The sequence below is a fragment of the Equus caballus genome, chromosome 18 (assembly GCF_041296265.1).
Source record: "Equus caballus isolate H_3958 breed thoroughbred chromosome 18, TB-T2T, whole genome shotgun sequence".
Classification (NCBI taxonomy): Eukaryota; Metazoa; Chordata; class Mammalia; order Perissodactyla; family Equidae; genus Equus; species Equus caballus.
The window spans coordinates 46,204,784-46,229,232 of record NC_091701.1 but is presented as its reverse complement, the minus strand read 5'-3'; the positions used below and the strand labels follow the sequence as shown (position 1 = coordinate 46,229,232).

Genomic DNA, 24,449 nt, shown 5'->3' with positions numbered 1-24,449 from the left:
TGTAAATGAAAAAATTCCATTGAATTTCATTGTTATGAACTGTCTCCAATTGATGTCTTAGAAAAAATAAGCTGCCAGCCTCTTCTCAGGTGCCTAAGGCTAGAAAGCTTCCTGTTTCCCACAGTGGCATTTTGCTCTATAGTTATCTGTACACAAATGACTATTGACTGGGCATTTCAGTCAACCAATGAATTCAAATAATTTTTAAGTTTTGGTGTCAGGGTGTCCCAGAAGAGCTTAAGATTTTCCAGACACTGACAGCTGCTTCTCTTCAGTGCAGGAGGCAGAAAATCACCTGCAAACGGATCCGCTTTGTTCAGTGCAGAGTAACTGGAATGTACCTTCCCAGCAATGCAAATGTAAGGCCAGGAGCCCCTCAGTCTGGGGAAAGGGGAACAGATTCTCATCTTTCACTTCTCCCTTTACCTCTCTTGCTCAATTTGGGCATGTGTGTGGGTGTATGTTGGGAAGTCCCCTCTGCCATCATTTAGCAGAGCTCTTTGGAAAGGGTGGGGGGACTCATTTGCAGGAGCCCCTTGGCCTTCTGCAACGAAAAGGCCATTTGTCTAACGCAATTCTCTTATAGGAAAAACTATCAGGATAACTGGTGGTCTGGATCAAGGACAAAGGACATTTCTCTCTTTCAGAGATAAGGGGGATCTAGGTTTGTGACCAGAGCTCAACACAAGGGACTAAAGTCTTGTCAGCTTAATTTATAGCTGAAGCCGGAAGCCCCTGAGAGGCCAGCCATTGTGCCAGCATCCTGGTGACTTTGGGGAGCTCTGACCGGGTGTAGTTGAGAACCAAGAGCTACTCCAGCAAGGACACTAGTCTCTGAAGAGACTTCACACTCCTCTCTCTACTCAGCATTAAAACGCAAGGCTGACGCTCTTTGCTCTGAGTACACGACAGGATGCAGGATTCTTAGCCAAATCAGAGGCGGGCTGAGAGGCCTCCGGATACAATTCCAATAATCCTCCTCTGAAATCAACTCACCAAACACTCTAGTGACTAATCGAAAAAATAAAAGAAAAGCAACCACATTTGGATAACCAAATCAGAAAAGGATCACACTCTTCATTACATCAATATTTTAACCAAATTGACCATTCCATTGAATAAAATCAGACATAAATTAAGTTTATAATGTTTTTACTCTGCTATTAGTCAGTAATTAAGTTAGTCTACTATTTGCCATTCATGCGGTTGGTCCTCGTGAAGCAGCATGAATGAGACAGGTGAGTTCCCTGCAGTGATGGAGCTTAGTTAAGCAGTTTGATATATTAGATGATAAGCCTCTATTGTGTCTACATAGTCAGTCTTAATAAGAACTGTCTCTGATGACTAAAAGTCAGAAAGATCCTTCTTTAAATATTACAAAACACCATACTGATCGGAGTTTGATTCAATCTGAGGCCTATTCCAGAACAATAAAAGTTGCTATTTATTGAGCCTCTCTCACTGAGCTAAAAATATCACACAATGTCTCTCATCCTCACAAACACCTTATTGTAAAATCACGTAATAGGAGGTTCACTAAGGGGAAAGGTAAAGGGTTTCAGGTAAGGTAAAGGAGCAGATCACGTCACCTACCAGCGCCCCACTGCTGAGCAGAATCATGAAGACGATGAAGGTTTCGAACCAGTTATGCTCCACTATCTTATAGCAAGTTTTTCTCACGTTCCACCACAGTTTCCCTTTGCCTTCCTCTATGCTTATCTGACAACACTTGAACTTCCGTACACAGTCTAAAATAGGTCAAAGTAAATGAGGAAAAAAAGTTACTCTTTGATTATGTACATTTGTGTTGGTGGGAGGTCCATCTACATTATTACTTGATCCATTGTATAACTATTTTTTAAGATGGTTTCCACTTATAGAACTAGAAATCATCTATATGGCTTTTTAATCATTCATTCAACAAATATTGTTTTCATGTTTTGGGGACTGTTATAATGGATTATATCACATTATAAAAACATATCATAGAAAAATAAAATCATCAAAAGTTGATATTCACCCTATCTTTATACTGTGAGTGTGATTCCACGCATACACGAACATTACATATATTTGAATTCTAATTAGTTCACTTAATGGTATACGATAAACATTTCCCTTTTTATAACAAGTAAATAGGATTTTGAAAACTTTCACAATACTTCTCTACATAATATTACCAGACTCAACTAGAATTTATATAACTATTCCACTATTATTGAATATTTATGTTGCTTTAATTCTGGCTATTATCAGCAACAATATAATAAATACCTTTGTGTAATTTGTGGATTAACTAGATCAAAGGCCCATCAACAAATATTTATTGAATATCTGCTGTATTCAAGGAATTGTATTGGACAAATTATAGAACAAGAAGGTGTAAAATATGGCCTTGCTCTAAAAACAGTGTGCATTTTAGGTAGGGGAGATTTGTCCACAGATTCTATAGTTATAAAAAGCAACAATTATCACAAAATAAGGTATTGTGAGAGTTCACTGGCAGAGATTAATTTCTGATATTGAGCTTTACAGAGGAAATGGATTGGAAGCTGGAGTTTGAAGGATGGGTAAGAATCAAGTCTAGTACACAGAGTTAGCTGTAAAGGAGGAGAAACAATGATAAGTAAAATTTGACGACACAAAAGTCTGGAGAGAATCATGTCATGGAGAGAATTAGGACTCAAGACTAGAAAAGATGCTTAAAATCAATCTGAAAAAAGAACCTGAATGAGTCAGTTAGAGAAGCTGGATTTTATGTGCTAATGGGCACAAGATTAAAGGATTTATTTGGGAGTTATAAAGAAGATGTACCTGATAAGAACACTGACGTAGAATTATCTATTCCTATACAAAGCATTGGATGGATAGAAAAAAGAAGAGGAAAAGGAGTTAAGAGTCTATGAGATTCACTCAACGGGACATTAAACAAAGTGAAAACAAGGGTAACAGTGGTGACGGTGGTCAGGAATCAAAAGATACTGCTGAGTTGACAGGACCTGGCGGCATGTAGAATATAGGGGCACTGGAGTGTGGGAGAGAAAGGAGTCACGAGACAGAGTTTTAACCGTGATAGAGGGCCCTTGTGCAATGAATAGAAAAATGGAAACTTCATCTTGAAGAAGCATAATATTTTACTCCATAGATATTTATCAGATGCTACTTTATAATGTCAACCAGCCAGATCATATCCTTTGTTTCATGAAAATTTAATGAAGTGTTATTAAATGTTATTAGTTTCCTTCTTTAAGAAATAAATACCATATTAGTTTTTTCTTTCTGGGCAAGACCTTTTTCACATTTCTGTTTCTCAAAGGATCAAGAAGAATTACATGCCCTGAAGATACTTATTGTAATGGATTAAATGGGATTGTATTTAGTTTTTTTTTTTCCCCTAAAGAGGATATGAGATGAAAAAACACTGTTCAATAGAAAAAGATCAATGCTAGGGGGAATGCTCAATGCCAAATTTGAGATACTAGTTTACCTTTGAGAGGGAAGGAAGGGAATGGGATAAAGAAGAGATACAAAAGGGGCCTCATGTGTATCTGTTTTATTCTTAAATAAAAAGTCTGAAGCAAAAAATGATAAAAATATTCAAGTTGTTAAAGTTGGTTGGTGGGTATCTGTGTTATTATTATTTTCTATAATGTTATGTTGGTAATATTTCATCCCTTAATTTTTTTAACTTTACAGAGTACAAATGTTGATAGCATCATAATTATTATTATGCACATATTGTGACCCTAAAAATAAGCTAATTGTCTGGGAAAGAGTAATAATTAATACCACAGAAATTACTTTTGTGATATACCACCTGAATGGTTTGTGAAATCATAAATTTTTTCATAATCAAATAACTGCACTGATAGGTATGCAGATTTTTTGAAGGAAATAGTAAAAAAGTAGCTTCCTTCAAAACTCACGCTGAACAAATAGCATAATTTGAAATTATTTAAAAATTGACAATTCATATTTAAATATTTCTTTTCACCAATGCATTTAAGTACAAAATCAATAGGTGTATGCACATAATCTTCTGTAATAACCTTGAAAGAACCTATTGACATCAACGGTGATTTCTAACATCTATATAATTACATGTTTTTAAAATTAGCTTAAGCCAGCTCTCATGGTCTAGTGGTTAAGATTTGCACTGCAGCCTGGGTTTGTTTCTCAGACAGGGAACCACATCACCTGTCTGCCTGTCTGTCTTACTGTGGCGACTGTGTGTTGCTGTGATGCTGAAAGCTATGCCACCAGTATTTCAAACACCAGCATTGTCGCCCATGGTGGACAGTTTTCAGCGGAGTTTCCAGACTAAGACAGACTAGGAAGAAGGACTTGGACATCCACTCCCAAAAAAACAGGGCACGAAACCCCTGTGGATAGCAGTGGAGCATTGTCTGATATAACACTGGAAGGAGAGAGGATGGCACCAAAAAAAAAGACAGGGCAGGGTTCCACTGCTGTACGCAGGGTCGCCGGAGGCAGAACCAACTCAACAGCGCTAACAACAAAAATTAGCTTAAAGCTTAAATTAAAACAGCTTTAATTTCCTTAATGTAAAGATACATCACCAAAATGAAACATTTTTAGAACTAGTTGTAATAAAATAGCATTACTAGTAACAATCTGAGACAGTCATTTTTATTAAAATAAACTTTTATTTAAGCAATTACTATATGGTATTGAATTTGGGGCTAAGAGTAAGAATTATTAAATAGCTGTTAACTAAAAACTGAGCTAAAAATGAAGTGATTCCTAGGGTTTTAGAGAAATGTTTCTGTATCTACAGCAGTGGTTTATATAACAAATGTAAAGAATTGCATACCCTGTGGTATTGCACTAATTTTTATGTCTCGTTGTAGCGTTAGTAGTGCACCCCCATGCTGAATCTGGGTTGACCAGGTGAACAGGACAGGAGCAAACCTGATGAGGCTTGACAAGCGCTTCGCATTTAGGCTTCCTCTCTGCTCCTCTGCCTTCACCATGACAACAAGCCCAGGCCAGTGCGTAGAGGACGAGACAAGAGTGGAGTGGAGCTGAGTCAGCCCAATTGTCTCATGCGAGACCTCATTCAGATTAGAGAGCCCAGCCAAGATCAGCAAAACCAGCTAGCCCACCATGGTCTTGTGAACAAAAATACATGTTTTTTGTTTTATGCTAAGAAATTTGGGGCGGTTTGATACACAACATTATTGTTCAACAGATAATTGATCTATACTTCAAACAACATAATTTTAGCTTTCTTCAGAAAATCCTCTTGATATTACACTAATGCGTGGTGCCCTGTATTATACAACTCATAGTATATTTTGGGGTTTCCTTATCTATTATCATTCAGAATAAATAAAAAATATTTGACCTTGACAAATACAAGTAACTCTTACTCATGGACAGTTTTAAATGTACATTTATCAGTTAGTACGCTTTATTATTTGACAAAACAGTGAACAATAAATTAATTCTTTGACTTAAAAAATTTTTTCTTTTATTTTTAAAGCTAAGGAGAGATAAGTACCATTTGCTTTTCTCTTTTATTAGATATTCTAGAAGCCCACCAAAAACTCAGATAGTTAGCATTTCTCAGAGGAACAGGATCCACAAAAATAAGAATATCTGATTAGACAAATTAAATCTTACCTTTTTAAAAATCATCTTTGCTTTGATATAGAAAAAGTAAAGAACAAACAAAAAAATGAGCCGTTGTTAGCTATAGATGAAGAGAGAGGGGAGAGAGAGAATAGGCGGATGGACGAGAGAAGTCTAACGAGCTCATAGGCATTGTGTCGCTTACCTTCTGTGAAACAGGCTTCAGGTTCGAGCGATTCTTCAGGTTCAGCCTCAGGTTGTTCTCCCTCAGCAGGAGCTCCTATATCCACTGTGCTGCCTTCAGATGAACTAGTTGCATTTAGCTTCTGAAAATCAATTCCACAGAAAAGCTTTTAAAATATTTTCTTTAATCTATAACATAAAAATTCAAAAGGCGTGCCCTCAAGTCTTCTGTATGCATTTCCTTGATCTGTAATTTAAGAATATCTTAAACATAATGCCAGTCCGCTTTAGTAGACGTGGGGGGTCACAAGATTAGATACAGCACCACAGTATTTTTTTTTCTTTAATAAAAATACCGTGCTAACAACTTAGTTTTTGAGTAAGCCCATGTATAGAGATTCTGAAATAAAATCCTGCAGAGAGCTTATGTAAGCTGCCAGAGTCATGATCGTCTGTGATCTTGCTTTTGCAAAGTAGTTTGCAAATGGTATCTTTTGTTTTATTCTAAAATTGTGACCCAACCAACAAAAGCTGCACAAGTGTATTTTCATGTCAAATGTAGAAAAGATTTGATCAAACGCAAATAAATAGCAACAATCTAAATTTATCCACTTTTCATTGACATGAAAACATTTACCACTGTTTGTTATTAAATATATTCTAGTTTTCTAATTCTGAAAAGAGCAGCACATTGTTAGCTTTATAGCAAGAGCCAATAGTTTGCATTCTCTTTGGCCAATGCACTCCTGTATTTCATTGTGCATTTGGAAACTACTTGTTACTCTGGCACTCCTACCTCATCCTGTTAACACAGGCAGAAATGAATCTTTGTTGTTTTGTTTTCTTTTAGGTTAAATCGAATACAACTAAAAGAAAAATATACTAGAAAGAAGTTGTTTTAAACCTTGATACCAACAAACTTTAGCCAGGTCCGGTCATTTATGGGATCAGTGTAAATGAAGGAATCCCAGGCTTTAACCTGGTCTTGAAATGCTGCAGGAATGACACAGGGCTAGGTATGAGTGCCACGTGGAACCAGAGTAGTTTGGGCCACAGCATTCTCGAACCTGTTACAATGTTATTACCAGTAGTGCATAACATTAGGAAATGGCGGAGCTGATAAGAGCTACTTTATAAAGGGGATGAGGTAAGCACATGATAAAATGAACACTGAAGTATGTTGAACTATTGTAAAATGGATGTTGCAGTCAGTACTGGAGACATTCTACTCATATTTAGGCTAAGGATTATATGGATTTCCCTGGGAAAATGGTTCCTTTACTGTATGAAAATAATTTGTTTTTATAAAATATTTAATTGGCATAGTTATGCTGATGAAGTAAAATATTTGTATATGATATATATGAGATTGATAATGCTTTTGTCTTGTGTAATTTAACAAACATCATAAATGTCTGCCTTCTAAGAACTAGTTTCAGTATTATTTTTTAATTTGACCAAATTACTTAAATCAAGGATTCTATATTATAAGATGACTGAAGGTTGTTGATTTCTTTTTCTACTCATCAAGTACATCACAATATTAGAAAGATTCAAATATAATATTTTTGTCATTAAACATCGAATATATTTTGTTTTAAGATGAAATATCAAAGTGAGAAGATTTATTACAAATATTCTAATTTTTCAGACTTTTTCTAATTTCTTATCCTTTGTCTTTCACTTAGATTCTTTCTTTGATAAGTGTAGCTGTGTTAGATACATGTAATTGACTAAGAAATGACTAAATTATCCTTTTTTTCCAATCCATCTGATTCACAAGAAGTTGTTACATATTAGGGACCCGAAAATACTGATCTTATCATTTATTTAACATGACATAGGTAATCAGAAAAATTGAAGCTTAGTCATATCTGACCTAACTAAAAATAGTCCACAATAAGAATTGGAAAATATTCCTTTTAGGAGAAAGGATCACACTGCAAATACAGATTGGGGGAAGACCTTGGGGTGGGCCTAAGGAAAAAAGGAGGATCTATATTCAGGATGCTCCATGAGGTCAGGCTGGCATTGGTGAATGACTGCATCAGAGCCTACATCAGTTCTGGGTATCCTGCACGTACTCAAAAAGTATTGTTTAAAAAAATGAATGAACTTCTTCATAAGAGAATGAAGCTTAGCCATTGACAGTGATTAGAAGTCACCAGACAAGGTACTCCAGAGAATCTTGGTTCAAAATGTTCAAAAGTTTCCAGAAAATCCCTGTGACGTCAACCACCACTCCTTTCATTTAGTGTAGTGCCTTAGTATTGACATAGAATTAATAGATGTATTTTTATTGGAGTCAAATATTTATGTATTTAAAGGTCATATTATTACTTTTTCAAAAGCACAAAATAAAAGTTTTCTGTGTTTCTAGAAAATATATCTCACCAGACTTAATCTTTTGAGGCAAAGATCATGCTCTTGCCATATTTGTATCTCTAGTACCCATCACTGATGGTTGTGTTTAACAGATGTTTGTTGAGTAAATGAGTGACTTGCATGGACTCTTTTGTTCCACCACTAACTATTTCTAACACTTCCTATTTAATACTTACTTTCACATTCAAGGAAATACAAAAAATATTCTCACTTAAGTGTAGAGTAAGGCAAGTCCTTCAAGACTCTGAATTGTGTAAGTAATGACCAACAATTCTTAGAATTAGGAGTCCTGTCTTAACACTAGGTTCCCAATTATTCAGACCTAAGAGAAGTCTATGAAGTAAACCGTAGTTCAACTCTGGAGTCAGACAAACTAATACTGAATCATTCTGACAATGTTGTCCCTCTTTCCACTCTGTGTACATGGATCTATAGCCCCAGTGGTGAATGGAGTCTCTTTAAGGAGAAGCAATCTCATCCTTCTCCATCTTTCCCCTGATGTGGAACAGCACAGAATCTACCTGTCACATATATTACTTGAATAGCTTTACTTGGGTTATAAGTAAAGAATCTAAGCTGCACACTAATTTTCAACATCAACCAACTCAGTGTCTATTTAGAGAAGGAAATGTGGCTTTAATCGTTTTGTCGAAAGTCGTAGTGAGTCAGTAGCTGGATTCTAGGTCTTCTGTACACCACTTTGCCAGGATACCCTAGAGAATTTCTTTGATGATTTATAAGTAAACTCAACCTTTATCAATTTAAAACATTTAGTAGACGTAATACATAAGTAAACATTATAGTTTGAAAAGAGTGCTTGTGATATTGTTGATTCTCATGTTTCATGACCATGAACTTAGTATTAGTTCAAGTTATATTCATATTCTTATGTGTATTAATGTAGAGTAGAGCTAAATACACGTTGGAACAAAGAATTTACTTTAAACAATAATCCTGAGACGTAGGCAAGAAATTCTGACTTACAAAACTTTCCTAGATAACATCAATCGAGTGACTTTCTTAAAGTCACATAAGAGGCAAATATCATAATATTATAAAATATGTTGGCTAAAACAATTAAAATGCATAAAGAGCTTAGAAAAACCAAATGAATCAAGTTAAGAATATAAAAATTTAGCTTCAGATAAGGTCATAATTATGATCAAACATAACTACAGTGCAAATTCACCAATTAGAAGTGTCAAACATACATCATTATATGGAACTATTTGTACTCATACACTTAAAGAAGAATTTTCATATAAAAGTTGCTTGTCAATGCTCCAATCTAGGCATCATCCACTACAAAATGCCACATGAATAAGAAACCAAAATATTAACTGGGTAGAAATAGAACCAGTTCTATACTTCCAAGTTCTACACTTGACAAGTTCCATACTTCCCTTTGGTAAAATTTTGGTGCTTAGTTTCCCTTTTTATAATCTGTGCTTATTTATCAGGAAACAACTGGACTGAATGATATGTTAGACTAGCCCTTACCTAGTTAAACTTTAATAAACTATGAATGAACGATATCAGCATAACAAAGAGATCAAGCAGGAATGGTGAATTTTTGTTTGCTGTGAATAGCACTGGCAATCATTGACCACTTTCAGGTAGAAATATTTGTTGAACATTGTTTTTAGTGAAAACCTCATATTACAGGGCTCTTACTGTTAAAAATCTGCTGGATTCTTCTAAGTGCTGGATAATTAGTCATAGGAGTTTAGCAGGGCAGAATCATATTTTGCTTAATGATCTAATAAATAAATATCGAGACAATATCTCACTGTGTTTTTAAACACTATACTGTTTTTGCTTTCCACTTCATTGATAAATTAGTATTAAACATCAACATACTAAACTAATAGTCCTTCTTTAGAAAGTAAAAATATATTTAATTATATATAATTAACCACAACAGAAAAAAGGAGAGAAACCATTGCTTCCTATTAAGTTTTTCATAGGCACACTGGTTTCTCACTATGAAGTTAAGATACATTTTTAAGAAAACGTAACTAGTAAAGATTGTACATAATTTGAAAAAAGAAACGCATATTCTAATCTGAGTCAATGAAAGAAATTAGGAGTTTTTAGAAAGAGATAATTCAAATATAGATTAAATCAAGTATTCTATATTTAATTAAAATTTTGGTCTCCAAAAATGACAATCCTTTGTTCCACATGGATCCTAATTCTAATCTGTACTGAAGGAGCTCTGGGTCATTTTACACGAGAAATCTTAATACTGGAACAATGAAAGTGATGGTCGTCAGGTTTGCTTTGGGATAGGCTTAAGGCCAAAGTGACAGGTTAATACTAGAAAAGATTTGGTGTTAGCTTCCTAATAATGAAGATGGCAAAATCAAAAGTATCATTATCATTGTACTACATTATTTAGAAAATCACTTTTGTCTTTATAATGGATACATCATAAAATTCTCTAATTCATAAATAGCAGGATCTTAAATATCTTTCTTGAGATGGTAAAAGTAACCCTTATGTCATGCTGACCTATCCCTCAGCAGATTACCAGTGTCCCAAAGACACGTATGTTTGGCCCATTTTGTTCTAACTTTAAGGATGTTTAGAGCATTTTTTTCTCTTAATCATTAACCCACTGGAGAACTTTCCCATGAGGACTACATCTTCTCCAGGATAAAATCACAGATGGGTTCCTGTTGAACCCATCCCACCACTGCTTACACAAACCCTCCCTACACATCTTTCTCCGCCTTCCCACCTCTTGTATTGGAATTCAGTGTACTCTTTTAGGGAACAGACAATGTTTCCTGATCAGAGACACATTCAAAGAAACAGGAAACTGTAATAATGTGAGGGTTGAGAAGAAATGAAGTCAATTTAAATCAGGTCCTACTTAGTTTGTATTCCATCACACTTACTCCAGCTGAATCTCCTAAATATACTGGTAGATAATATACCTGATTGTCACTTTCCCTCTTATACCTCTCTACACAGGAACTTGGAAAACGGAATAGTCAAGGAATAAGGAAACCGACCTTGCCTCTTTCTAAGAAACTGGGAAAAACAAGCCATTATCCAAAAAGTCACATCTCATGCTTTCCTGAAGAATTAATACATAATAGGAAAAAATAAATAATTCTCCCTAGTTCCCATGTGTATGTGTGTCTGGGTTTAATTGTGAGCAATTATACATCTTAGGTCTCATTTTATATGACATCATTCCTCTAATACATAAGGCATTATTTTTCATAAATCTAGAATGCCAGTGACTAACTCTTTTATTCCCAAGTATAAAAACATGCTCCAGGAATGGCATGATCATTGTTTCTTCCAAAGAGCCAAATATGCTTACATCCGGGTTGTTTTATAGTTTTAATGGTAGAAGGAGAAGAAATTGAATCTAAGTGACACAGTATTTAATTCACATTTCTTTAAAAAGTAATTAAATTGGATTGAGCAAATTGGTTGACATATTTTAGCACAAAACTGTGCTTTCAACATCAGGAAATGAAACGTCCAACAAACGGAGCCCATAGGACAGGGTTACGCTCATTGCCATAGTCACATGACAAGGGAGGTCACTTCACTGTAAAAACACCAAAGTAGCAAGAGCTCACAATGATTCTCCTACATAGAAGTTTGCAGTGCATCATATATTCAAATAACATTCTTCAGGAGAAAGTTTCCCAGTGTGTCTTATGAAATAGAGGGGAGACAAAAACACAAAGGACAGAAGAACAACAGGATGAAGAAGGTAGATTCCAGATCTATTTTCAGAATGAACATACCACCTGTAAGACTGTCTTTCATATTTTTTGGTGTACAAAAGACATTTATTTCCTTTTCTTTCAGTCTTAGGAGCTTAGGAGATAAATATCAGCAGAATCTCCAAGAGAATAATATTCGAAATGCAAAATACCTTTGGTCAATTGCTAAATAAATTGATGCCATTTTCTCTAAAATGAAGCACATAAAAATTGTACCCATGCTGCTAGCAGCCTAAACATAAACATACCAATTCATTTACATTATTGTCACATTAAAACATCCTTTAGGAAGTTAGCACATGAATAGAGGATTGCTTTAATTTGCAGATTACCCTTCAGGAAAATTTAACATGATGCAACAAAAAATTACCAACAGAGTATACCTATTGGGGCTGTATATTTTTTTTTGAAAAAAGGCAGGGGAGAGAAAGCTTTTCTGCAAGAGTTTTTCAAAGAACTCCTACATTTCTTCTTTAGACCCTCAGCATGTTCGAAACTCTGTAACGCTAAATGGAAATTAAATAATCCATAAAGGCATGCATTTTCGCTTTTCACCGGATTTAATTTCTATTAAAATCTATGTAAGAAAATTAGCAGCTAAATCACTTGTTAAAAAAGTTAGGGTTGCCAGACTTGCCTGACCATGCTTTATGACTCAGCATAAGAGCAGCTGTGCATGTTTTTATTTTACTGCCAATGGATGGACAAGGAATGTAGCTGAGTAGCATGCAGGCCAGTCAAAATTCATTTAGAAAGTAATTGTACATGTACAACTTGCTTGGGTAACCTGGGTAAAAGTGGTGGCCCGAGCCTGTGGCTGGTTAAAAAACACCAGAGCAGCTTCTTGATGGCTCCAGCTTGATTTTACCCCTGTGAGAAGTAAGAATGGTAAGCAGTGAAGGTCACTATTTTGTACTAGTAAATTTCACTTCGAAAGATAATCACTCAGGCTTGGCTTCAACATTGTTAAAACTATACAAGAAAATTCAATCATTCAAAATCGCAAAATATAAAAGGAATTACATTAAATATAGTCAAAATAACATAAGAATTAAGGTATATCTGATTATGACATGAATTTAAAATGATATACTCTGGAGAACTACAGAAAGCTATCAAAGAATCACACAAATTTGGTAAAGACAAAATAGAAGAGGATTTGTTCAACACCTAAACAACCTCTGGGTCCAGTTGATTGCTTGCCCTCTGAAAAGGAATTCATTTAGGCATTCCAAAAATTAAAAAGTGCTCCATTTTTCTTTAATTTTTTTAATCATTTAGAAAAGAATATATAAGAATAAGCCTCATCCATTTCTTTCTAGTCTACATATGATATTTAACTGCACAATCTCATCCCACCACTTAAAAAAAAATGACCAGACAAAAATAACTTGAAGACAGAACACTAAAAATACATTTCAGTTGGGAATACTTGGAATTCCTGGATAATTATTTCAATTCTCTTTTGCTTTCTACTGCAGAGCTACCAGGTTAAATACCCAAAGATTAAAACCTGCACATATTCCTTTCTTAGACTACTGCCCTGGTCCTTTATTAGTTTATGAGTTTACATTTAGGAAGTTTAATATAAGGCCATAATTGAAAATTTCTCCAAATAATAAATTTTAACAACCAGGTAACAATGTCTATTTTGGGAAGGTATTGAAAGGCCTCTATAGCTAAACCTGTAAATAATTAAACACCAAGGGCTTAACGTCCTTCTTCTCTTTACTCCCAGCTCTGCATTTATTAATCTATAAACAAACCAAAAACATACTCACTCTGGTACTCATACTCTTCTGGTAAATCAAAGAATACTTTGAACTACCCATATTCTTACTCTAGTTGGTAAATTCAGAATTTTATATTCCATAACGTATCGAGGCTTTTCGTTTGTTTAGACAGCATGCACTGGGCTCAGTAGAGTTAAAACATTTTCAGCATGATTCCTCATCACTACCTACACTTCCTTAAAAAAATTATTTACTTCAGGAAACATGAAACTACATGTAAATATCAAGCCAAGATCTCAATCAGATTTTCCATGAATAAATATGACTGTGCAAACTAAATAAGATCACATTTTATGAAGTATTTCATAAGAGCCAAGAACGGAACAAAATCAGAATAGGAACTACCCTCTCACCAAGTATTTTTCTAGTACGTACAAAAAACCACCTTTATGGGAAAATTATAAGGAAGAAAGTGGATAAACAGAGGCATTTTCACAAATCTAAAATTATTTTTAAATACTTAGAAGTATTCATTTTAATCTGTATATTAATATGATCAAGAATTCACAATGGTGAATACTTGAAAAAATGAATCAGAATATCATTTGTCTAGCTATATTTTAATCTATCATCAATTTTGCCATAGAACTGTATCAACAGTTATTTCCTGTAGAAAGAAAACATAATTTTAAAACAGTATGACAGTTTAAAGCATACATAATACCAAAATGTCTTCATATGTAAAAATTCCTACCTCTTTGCTTTCCTCCATATCTGACTCGCTGCTGAATTCTTCAGTGTTTAAATTTTCAAAGTCAGATTCTCCAACAGCAATTGGGACAGTCACAGTGAGGCTGGGGTTGTTTATAAACGACATGTAATCACTTTCATCCACGACATATTTTTCTACACTGCTGCCTATGCCACTGGTAGTTCCATTTCCATCTTTAAGATAATTGAGGTCTTTGCCTATTTCTATGGTGGTGTGGTTGGAAATACAGCTGTCTTTTTTGTTATTTAGATCTTCAAGAGGTTTAATTTCATCTAAAGCTTTCTGCTTTCTAACAAAAGCTTTCTGAATAAATTCACGTAGTTTTCTTTTAACATAATCAATTCCTTTCTGCATCCTTCCCACAGCAATCTGGAGATTGTTCATTTCATTATCATCATCAGTGGCAGCAAGATTGTCAGAACTGAATGAACTCAAGAGCAAGGCCAGGAAAAGGTTCAGAACCTAAAACACAATAGGAAAATAGGTGATCAAAACATTCTGTTGTTCCAATTGCTCTTGATTATAAACTTTCCAAAATTGTTCTTGTATCTCGCTTTTTGCTAATAGGTATTTCTTCTAGTTCATGATAAACTATCCTGAAAAAAAACTGGATGAAAAAAACACCTGGCCAATATCAAATACTACTATTAACAGTATTTCCTTTTTAGTCATTGCAAAATTACTAAAACCATTGTTGCATGCTATTTCTATATTAAATTCAAATCCAAAAGAGAAATCTTAGTTATCTAGATAATTGTACGATAAAAAAGAAAAAAAACATTTTATTTGGGATGCTAAGTATTTTGCCCATGTAACCCAGATTTTTCAGTACACTGATAGTTTTCTATAATTTTGTTCTTAAAACCAAAGATGATTCCAATATATTTAAATATTATTTGATTTTTATGTATTTGTATAAATTTTGCACTGAGATAGCTTGCTAAATTAGGAAAAATATGCCTATTGCTAGATTGAAAGTCCCTATTTTTGATTTTTTTGGTTCAGAAAATCATGGCCACTAGATTTTTATACAGTGGTTGGAAATACTATAAAGAAATGCTTATTATACAATAATAATGAGGTTAATGTTGAGTTAAAGATTGTGGAGTCAAAGTATTGCCATGAATAAGACTACTAATTAGTCTACAACTTGGGTCTCCAAAAATAGGCCCTGCTGGTATGAGTGAATAAAAAAATTAGTGCCTGTAAACCCATTGCGTTCACAAAAACAGGTAATTTACTAAGGAATCAGGCACTCCTGTGGGCACACTTCTAAGTTCTATAAATTATTTCAGGATTTGATTGACAATGTCCATGAGTCCCTGATTATTCAGGCATACAGAACCAAAGAGGGCAATGGCAGCGAAGGGAGCCAAAGACAAAAAGTAAAAGGTACAGAAGAGGAATCCTAGGGAGATTTTAAATAAAATTCCAATGAAAAGGATGCTGCATTTTTGCTACATTCCTATATTTCCAATAAGCTAATGAGGCTTAGAGCTCCTCTGTCCAACTATTTACAACTTACTCTAACCAGTGGTGGTAAGAAAGGGAAAAACACAGAAGATCCAATAAGGACTGCATAGAATTTTGTGAGTCTGTGCTGACACCTTTCTCAGCTGCTCTGCCATCACTGCTGGTATTCACAGTAGGACCTGCTCCTTTACCTCTGGAATTGACCAATAAAGTTATATTTTACTGTGGTTTGCTTTTGAATTTATTATTTGGATAAAAAGCAGATGAAAGAAAAAAAATGCTAAATTTTGGGTTTTATCCATAACAAAACTGAACTTTGCTGCCAAAATAGTTTTATAGATTTTATTTCTTAAGGTTTATTAGTGCACTGTCCTTATCTATTAGGAAATTTTTCTTGATATACGTCAATCAACTCTCCCAGAGTGTGATTCAATCTATATTTCTTCTTCAAAGCATTGGGGGCAAGTATTCTACTGGTAAAAGTGTCATTTTTGTTATACTTTTATGGCCTGCTCCTCTTTCTCATTGGAATTAGAGCGCTGAGTAAGAATCAAGTTTCTGTCAATTACCACATGGCTCTAAACTAGCAAAACCGATCTGAGCCTCAGTTTCCTCATTTGTAAAATGAATATAATAACTTTCCCAGTGCCTAGCTTACAAGATACTTGTAAGGATTCAACTAAAGAACCCATGTTGCTCTCACACAGCTACTGGCACATGGTAAACCCTTGAGAAAGTTTAGCTATTACATGTTATGACCCAACCTACCCTCTGCAACATTATCTTTCAATTTACGTTATTTTCCTAGAAATATTGTGTTAGCCAAGCTATCCAGACCTCCTTTCTTACCAAAGGGTATCTACATAACAGCTGACCAAGGTACTTGGTGTGATCAAAGGCAATCTAAGGGAATACAGTTCAACAAGCTCACTCAGGGATTAAAACCTGAATGCTGTTTCAGAAGTGTTCATAGACAGACAGCTGACTCAGTGAGTGAAACATACTCTTTCATAAGTCCCCCAAATTAGTCTCTTGGAATAAAAATTTTAGCACAATTTCCATTTTGGGTCCAAGATTAAAATATGTTTCATACATCAATACTTTCTCTCTTCTGATTCCTAATTTGTGAGAACGCAAAGCTCTCACATCCTTTCCTGTGTGCTAATGCCCTGCCTCCACTTAGAGAGGAGGAGACTGGGTCGGCTACTTCTAAGAAAGTAGTAACCTTCGAAGAGTCACATTCTCTTTCTGCAGTACTTGCCTCGACCCTATAAAAGGATCTCTGGCCATACTGTCAGGAAACCAAGAATGACTCATAAAAAAGTCCTGGCCTGGGAAGAGCAGTCTGCGGCCCCACCTGCCTGTGGACCCGGTATAGCAGTGATAACTCACACCTCTTGTGGTAAAGCACCATATGAAAATGATGTGTGTCAACAGGGGGTTATGCCAGCTTCTCTTTGGGAGACCTTTGCCTCTCTGCTGATGATGAGAAAGAAGAATTGTAGGAGGCACTACATCAAATTCATTCAGTCTCATTTAAGCAAATATAATATGAACACATTCCCTCAATAGTGGTAAACGTGACAGATATTATTATTACCTTAGCTCCTCCAGAAATATATCAAGGATATCACAAAAGTAGGTATAGATACTTCCTGAAATTCTCTTTTCAATGTGGATCCTTTGAACAATTATATCTTAGAGAGATATGCCTTGTTTAAGTAAACTAATAAATAATATTTGGTTTGTTGTTCCTTTTTAAATCTACTCTGCATTTTCCTGCCACATAAATTTAAATTTTACTGAAATACCACTGGCTTATTATCACTTTCCTGATAAAAAGCCATCTGTAGCTTTGAACTGCCTACAGAAGAAATCCTATTTTGTTACGCATAGTCAGCCTTTCCACAAATTAAACTCTGCACAGTTTTCTGGCCCCAGCTTACTTTCTACTACTCCCACTATGAATTCCCTGTTGCAGTCTGATCTGCTCATTTATTGTTGTCATAAGATTCTGTTTTCTGCCTTGTCTTCTCCATGACCTTTTCTTTGTTTCTGTTCTATGTAACTCTATGACTATTTCTCTCTGTTCTATGCAATCTTGTACTTTTCTGAAAGCAAGTAACTTGTGTTGGGGATTGTGATGACTTTAAAATATATCTACAAATTATTTGGTACTCTTCTCTTCAAAAGTTAAAGCCTAATTCCTTCTTCTTAAGTGTGAGCTCTTCCTAGTGACTGTCTTCTAATGCACTGAATATGGCAGAAGTGGCAGTGTGTGACTTTAAGAGGAGAACAGAAAGAGGGCTTTCTCCCTGCCCTTTCTCTCATAGCACCTGCTCGGGGAGAAGCTAGCTGACATGCCATGAAGATACTCAACAATCCTATGGAGAGGTCCTCATGGAGAGGACTGAGGCCTTGTACCAAAACCCAACAGGGAACTGGGACCTCCTGTCAACAGTCATAGGAGTGAGCCTTCTTGGAAGCTGATCCTCCAGTTTCAGTGAAGATAACAGGGGCCTCAGTCAACATCTTGACAGCAACCTTATGAGAGAACCTGAGCCAGAACCAGCCAGCTAAGCTGCTCCCAAATTTCTGACCCACAGAAACTACGAGATAATAAATATTTGTTGCTTTAAGCCACTGTTCATATTCCTGGAGTGAACATTGTTCATGTTTATCGTTATATCAAGAAGAGATCAGAATTATCTAAGCTGGTACTGAGGAGGCTGACATCTGGGAATGAATAGAAATAAAATGACAATCTTTTGTCTTTTTTCCCCACTCCCATTTTTCCTCATTTGGGGAATTGGAGGTTAATTTTAAGTGAACGGAAATTAAATTCATAAATTACATACTTTAAAATATTGGTTATGACAGTCCTTGTTCCATTCCACTGACTTGAGACCTAACCAAGCAACTCAGTATAATTACTCTATTTTTAATGCATAAGAGCCTGATCCCTCCCACAGAGTCCATTGTCCTCTGTTCCAACCACTGGGTCCACTGTCTGTGGTTTGGTCTACCTTTCTTCCTGCAAAGCTAAATCCTACATCTCAATAAAAGATATTTCAGGTCCAAAGTCCTTGACAAACCTTTCCCTGATCATCCTTGCCATTGTAAAGCAATGTTTCCATTTTGTGAACTTGACATATGGCAAATTTTTTGGTTCATATTAGATATTTCCTATTTTTACTTCCGTTTGAGTAAATGTCATATCACTGTGCCGTATATACCTATCGTCTTTCCCATGACCACAGGACTCAGTACAGAGGAGCTGGGCATGGTTCATTTTACAAAGTAACGATAATAAGTGATTCTCGAGTCAATGTTACTTGCTCATACTATAGTTTCTAGGCAGCAAAGACCCTGTGTGCTCCTAATGGCCTGAGATGACCACTAATTTTTTTAACTCTAATTTGTAGGAAACCCAAATTTGAAACATTTTTAAGTGATACTCTTGTCAGCACATATAAATAAAATGAGTGACTGTCTTAGTAACACTTCTATACTTTGTACAAGAACGAAAAGATAAAAGCCAGAAGTGGCCCTCTCCATGAAATAGTAAGAGGCATTAGTGATAAAGAACGACTTTGGCTCAAAAGATATTTTAAGAGTTTATATGTCAAATATATCTCAATAAAACTGAAAAAAAAATAAATAATTAAAAAAATTTTAAAAGAGTTTATATAGATTTCAATAGTCTAAGCTATACCTGGCTCCTGCAATCATGAATAATTGAGAATTGGGAATGGCCTTGATATGAAAAAAACAAAAACATATTAAACATTCCTTAGTGGACCATACTTTTACATGGTTACATTATCTTTTACTGAAAATGAGGAAAATGTTTTTTACTACATACCACTAAGTTTCCAATCACCATGACCATCATGAAGACAGTAAGGCACATCGTTTGGCCAGCGACCTCCATACAGTCCCACATGGTCTCTATCCACTCTCCACACAGCACGCGGAACACAATCAGGAAGGAGTGGAAGAAGTCATGCATGTGCCAGCGCGGGAGCTCACAGTCATTGGAAATCTTGCAGACACATTCTTTGTAGCTCTTACCAAAGAGCTGCATGCCGACCACGGCAAAGATGAAGACGATGATGGCCAGCACCAAGGTGAGGTTACCCAAAGCCCCCACAGAATTGCCAATGATCTTTATCAGCATGTTCAGAGTTGGCCAAGATTTTGCCAACTTGAAAACTCGAAGCTGAAAACAAAAGCAAGAAGGCTGTTACTGACCTGCCTTCTAAAGAATCTGTAAATTTATTTACAGGGAAAATCTACAGTGGAGCAATTGTAGAGTGCTGGAGTATTTGTATGCCAAACTATTATCTAGCAAATGAATCAGTTTCTTTAATACCATGGAGATATTTTCCATTCTGAAATAATCTATATTGTAAATAAAATAATTATATAGTTATTTATTGGCATTTAGTAATAAGATACACCAAAATTTCCAGAATCCAACATAAGCACATGTCATATAATTCTTGTTTTCCTGTATGGAATTGAGATAAATAGGATTAATGCTGATTAATTAGCAAAGATTGTTTCAGAGAAGTAGAAGCTCTCATTATTTAAAAGCCCAAAATGGATATAGTTTTCAGTGTACTTGAAATATCATGCTGAAATGCACAAGTGCAAATAAAATTAACACAAATTATACAAGGTACAAGAGAAAAACCAACTAATTTCTTTAAATCTTTAGATTGCTTTCATCTTGCTATATCTTTAACTTGCTGTAATATCAGGCTGTATTTTAAAGGAAATTTATTATATTCAAAGAAGAAATACTTAGACTTAAGTAAAAAGCTGCATTTTGTCAACCTTTATGTCTTCAGTGACTTAACTAATCAATTCATTATAGCGTGTAACTGGCTCTCCACCACTGTGCTGGACCCAGGGTTGTATTAGTTCACAGAAGCCTCTAAAGTACCATTTACGGTTAAACAGCAGCAGCATTTTATTTCTGACGGTTCAGTAAATGTCAGGCGAAGAGCAGTGCATAATTTAATGGTATCTAAGTGACCCAAAGGAGTGAATATAAGCACCAAAATTTTTAATTTATTCCCAGAGAATAATTAATGCAAAAGAGCCAGACATACAAAGCAAGACACTAATGATATTATGCTTCCTGTTTCCCCAGAATGCACCACATCACCAGGAAGATTTACTCAAGACTGTTTTAAAGTAGTTGCCCATATTTACTTGTTATACAATCATTTCTAATTTTCGTTCTGTTTTTTGCATCCTTCTAGCTTCAAATTAGAGCCACACTTATCCGTGAAGACTGGAAGTAAACCACAGCTCTAAGGATCCCAACTCAAATGTGAACTTTGAAAGTGGTAAGGGAAATTCAAAACAGACTTCACAACAGAGTTTTGAGACTAGTTATCATTAAGATAAGTTATCCATAGGAACCTGTCTTTGATAAGTATATACGACCTCTGTTATCTGAAAGTAAATCACAAACAGTTACAGCCAACTCAAGAGTTTTTGTTGTTGTTAGTGCTGACAAATCAATTTCGACTCCTAGCGACCCTGTGTACAGCAGAGTGGAACTCCGCCTGGTCTTTTTGCACCATCCTCTCATCTTCCAGCGCTGCATCAGACCATGCTCTGTTGCTATTTACAGGGTTTTCGTGGCCAATATTTTTGGCAATGGGTGGCCAGGTCCTTCTTCCTAGCAACTCAAAGTAATAGCAAAATAAAACATACCAAACTTTAAATGGAAATGTGTCAAGTGATATTTTGTCTCTTAATTTTAAAAGGTCTGTAAACTTATGAAATATACAGGTCAAATGAAAAGACCCCTTCTTTAAAATTAACAAAATATGGTACAGGCAACTCTTCTCGGAAAGTGGATTTCGTGACTTCCTGGTCTGGCTGCAGAGGCATACATGTGGGGAGCTCTAACCTCTTTCCTTGTATGCTCTAACTAGTCCTGACTTTTGGCTTCTTTGGGGGCAGAGTGGGCAACTGCATAATTCCTGAGCCTCGGATAGAAAGGTGGGCCCATCCTAAGTCCCCACCAAGCCTTCTGCATGATTAAGGAAACCCCACTTAACTGAAAGATGGATATTGAGTTGTTTAATTGTGCTTTGGGTTTATCTATGACTCCCTTTTTCTCCCTCTCCATTAGCCCTGCCATTCAATTACTAACACGAGAACTGTTGGCTGTTCATTTGAATAAATTTAACCTATCCATTAAAGCTATGATGGAAGAAATTACCATCCGGTTGTGGGGCAACCTGGTTTGTTTTAGAAATATATTCAAATATTATTATAACTATGGAAAACCTTGTAATTATTACTAGATAAGAGTGAAGACTAATTAAATTACATAACTTTACATGTAAAAATATTATGGATACTCCAGTTAATTTACCAGTCGAAATGATCGGAGAACTGACAATCCTTCCACGTTTGCCAAACCAAGTTCCATTAAACTAAGGCTCACGATGAAACCATCAAAAATATTCCAGCCTTCTTGAAAGTAATAATATGGATCCATAGCAATGATCTTGAGAAACATTTCTGCTGTGAAGATCCCAGTGAAGACCTAAATGAGAAATGTTTTATTACATGAGTGAATATTTTTGAAAATATAAATAATTACTGAGCAATTTAATTTACTCCCAACAAATCACAATTAAATTCTGAATTTTAAAAATTGGTTTAGGTCCATTAAATCAGTACCCTCAGATGGTTTGTATTCAATTCAATATTTGTTTACTATATTTAAGATTTATCAAGTGATGAAGAGTGTAAGAATTAAGACAATAAAATTACTATTCTTACTTTTATATACTTAAATGAAAGGTTCAGCTAACTCATTGTGGTCAATTGTTTGGCTCTGCCTAATAGTTGGTCCTCTCCCACAGCCCTGCAGACAAGGCTGGTGCTAAGAAAGCTCCATACAGGCTGTAATAAACTTGGTCACCATTAGCCCTACAGATAGTAAGAATGCAAAAAAAAAAAAAAAGAAGCTGATTTTCCTGGCCAAAGAGAAGCAGCATTCTCCATTCTCCATTTTTTTTCTACAACTATTTCAAACTTTCTCCTCAACCTATCTTCAACCGTTTTTCCTTATCCTCTACTCTCAGTACTTCTGTGTCTTGGAGGTAATAGAAGTCAGCCAATCTGAACTTTCTCAGTTTCCCTCTATCTAACACACTACTTACACCCATACCCATGGCTTTGCTATTCCTTCTTGTTAAAAATGAAAGAAGTGTCCCGCTTTGCTCTAATTTCTCCAACTATGTTATGTGTCTCCTTTGGACTTCTCAGAGAATTCACTCTCTCAGTTAATCTGTAGTTTCAACCTCTTCCAGCTACTGACTGCTTCCTATTGGGATTTTACAGGAAGCAACAGATACTCAGTTCTTCTCCACCTTGAAACCACCACCAGTGTCATCAAAGAGACTCTCCTTGCATTCTACTTCCCCTGTTAGTTACCACCTTCTAGCCTCTCCGCATAGCCCAACTTCTTTAAGACATTGTATATTTGTCTATACTCACTAGTTTCATTTTTTCAACTTACTCCACAACCCACTAGTCAACACAAACTGCTGTAACCAATTTCACCAACATAACCAACATCACTATTGCTAAATTCAGCAGGAACTTTTAGTATTTATCTTGCTTGCCTCCTTAAGAATTTTTCACATTGTTTCCTGTTCCTTGTTCCTTAAAATATTTTCTCTTCCTGGGATCAGTGATCCACACCTCCCTGGATACTTGTCAGTGGCTTTTTTTCCTCCAACAAATTATTCAATATTGGATTTCTTCTCTTTGTTCTGGACCTTCTTACTCTAATTTTCCTTTTACAATAAGTTTACATTTTGAGATCTATTTTTCCATTCGAGCATACCTCCTGAGCTCCAGAACTATATACTCATCTGCCTATCCAACACCTCCACTAGAGGACTATCTCACAGGTACCTCGAATTCAACAGGTCCAAAATTCACCTTACCACTCTCTCTGCACAAACTTGCTTCTCTTCTGATATTTGCCAACTCAGTAAATGGAAGCATTCTCTACCTTGGTGGCCAGCTTAGAAACCTGAGAGTCTTACAGATTTTTCCAAATGTCTTGAATACTTCAAGTTGAAATTCACCCATGCATGTATTACCAGTTTATTCTTTTACTGTTGAATAGAATTTCATTGTTTGAATATTCTGCGGATATTTAGATAACATATAGAACTTTTTGTTTCTTTTCCAAGAAATCTTTGCCACTCCAGTTACATGTGCTAATCTTTTCATATATTTGACACATACACATACGCTATAAACCCTTGCTTTAAACAATTAGTTGTCTTTTAAAGAAATTAAGATGAGGAAAAAAATAGCCTTTTCTGTTTACCCACATTTATTCATTTCAAGTGACCCTCATTCTCAGATCCAAATTTCCATCTGATATGTTTTTTCCTTTCTGAAGGGAAAAACTAAAGAACTTTCTTTAGCATTTCTTGTAGCATAATTCCAGTGCAGCAACTTCTCTTGGTTTTTGTTTAAAATTCCTTATTTCACATTGCT

The 24,449-nt window shown here is 35.4% G+C and overlaps 1 protein-coding gene across 4 annotated transcripts in view; it reads right to left on the bottom strand.

Moving 5' to 3' along the window:
* Positions 1 to 24,449, bottom strand: part of SCN2A (sodium voltage-gated channel alpha subunit 2) — a 139,753-nt gene that overhangs the window by 23,203 nt on the left and 92,101 nt on the right. For all 4 annotated transcript variants that reach the window (XM_023623062.2, XM_014732515.3, XM_023623059.2 and 1 more), the window contains exons 15-19: positions 22,297 to 22,470; positions 19,759 to 20,115; positions 14,403 to 14,882; positions 5,801 to 5,921; positions 1,594 to 1,748 (exon numbers count right to left, since the gene is read on the bottom strand). In XM_023623062.2, coding sequence (XP_023478830.1) covers positions 1,594 to 1,748; positions 5,801 to 5,921; positions 14,403 to 14,882; positions 19,759 to 20,115; positions 22,297 to 22,470 — 1,287 coding nt within the window. The remainder of the gene's footprint in view (positions 1 to 1,593; positions 1,749 to 5,800; positions 5,922 to 14,402; positions 14,883 to 19,758; positions 20,116 to 22,296; positions 22,471 to 24,449) is intronic.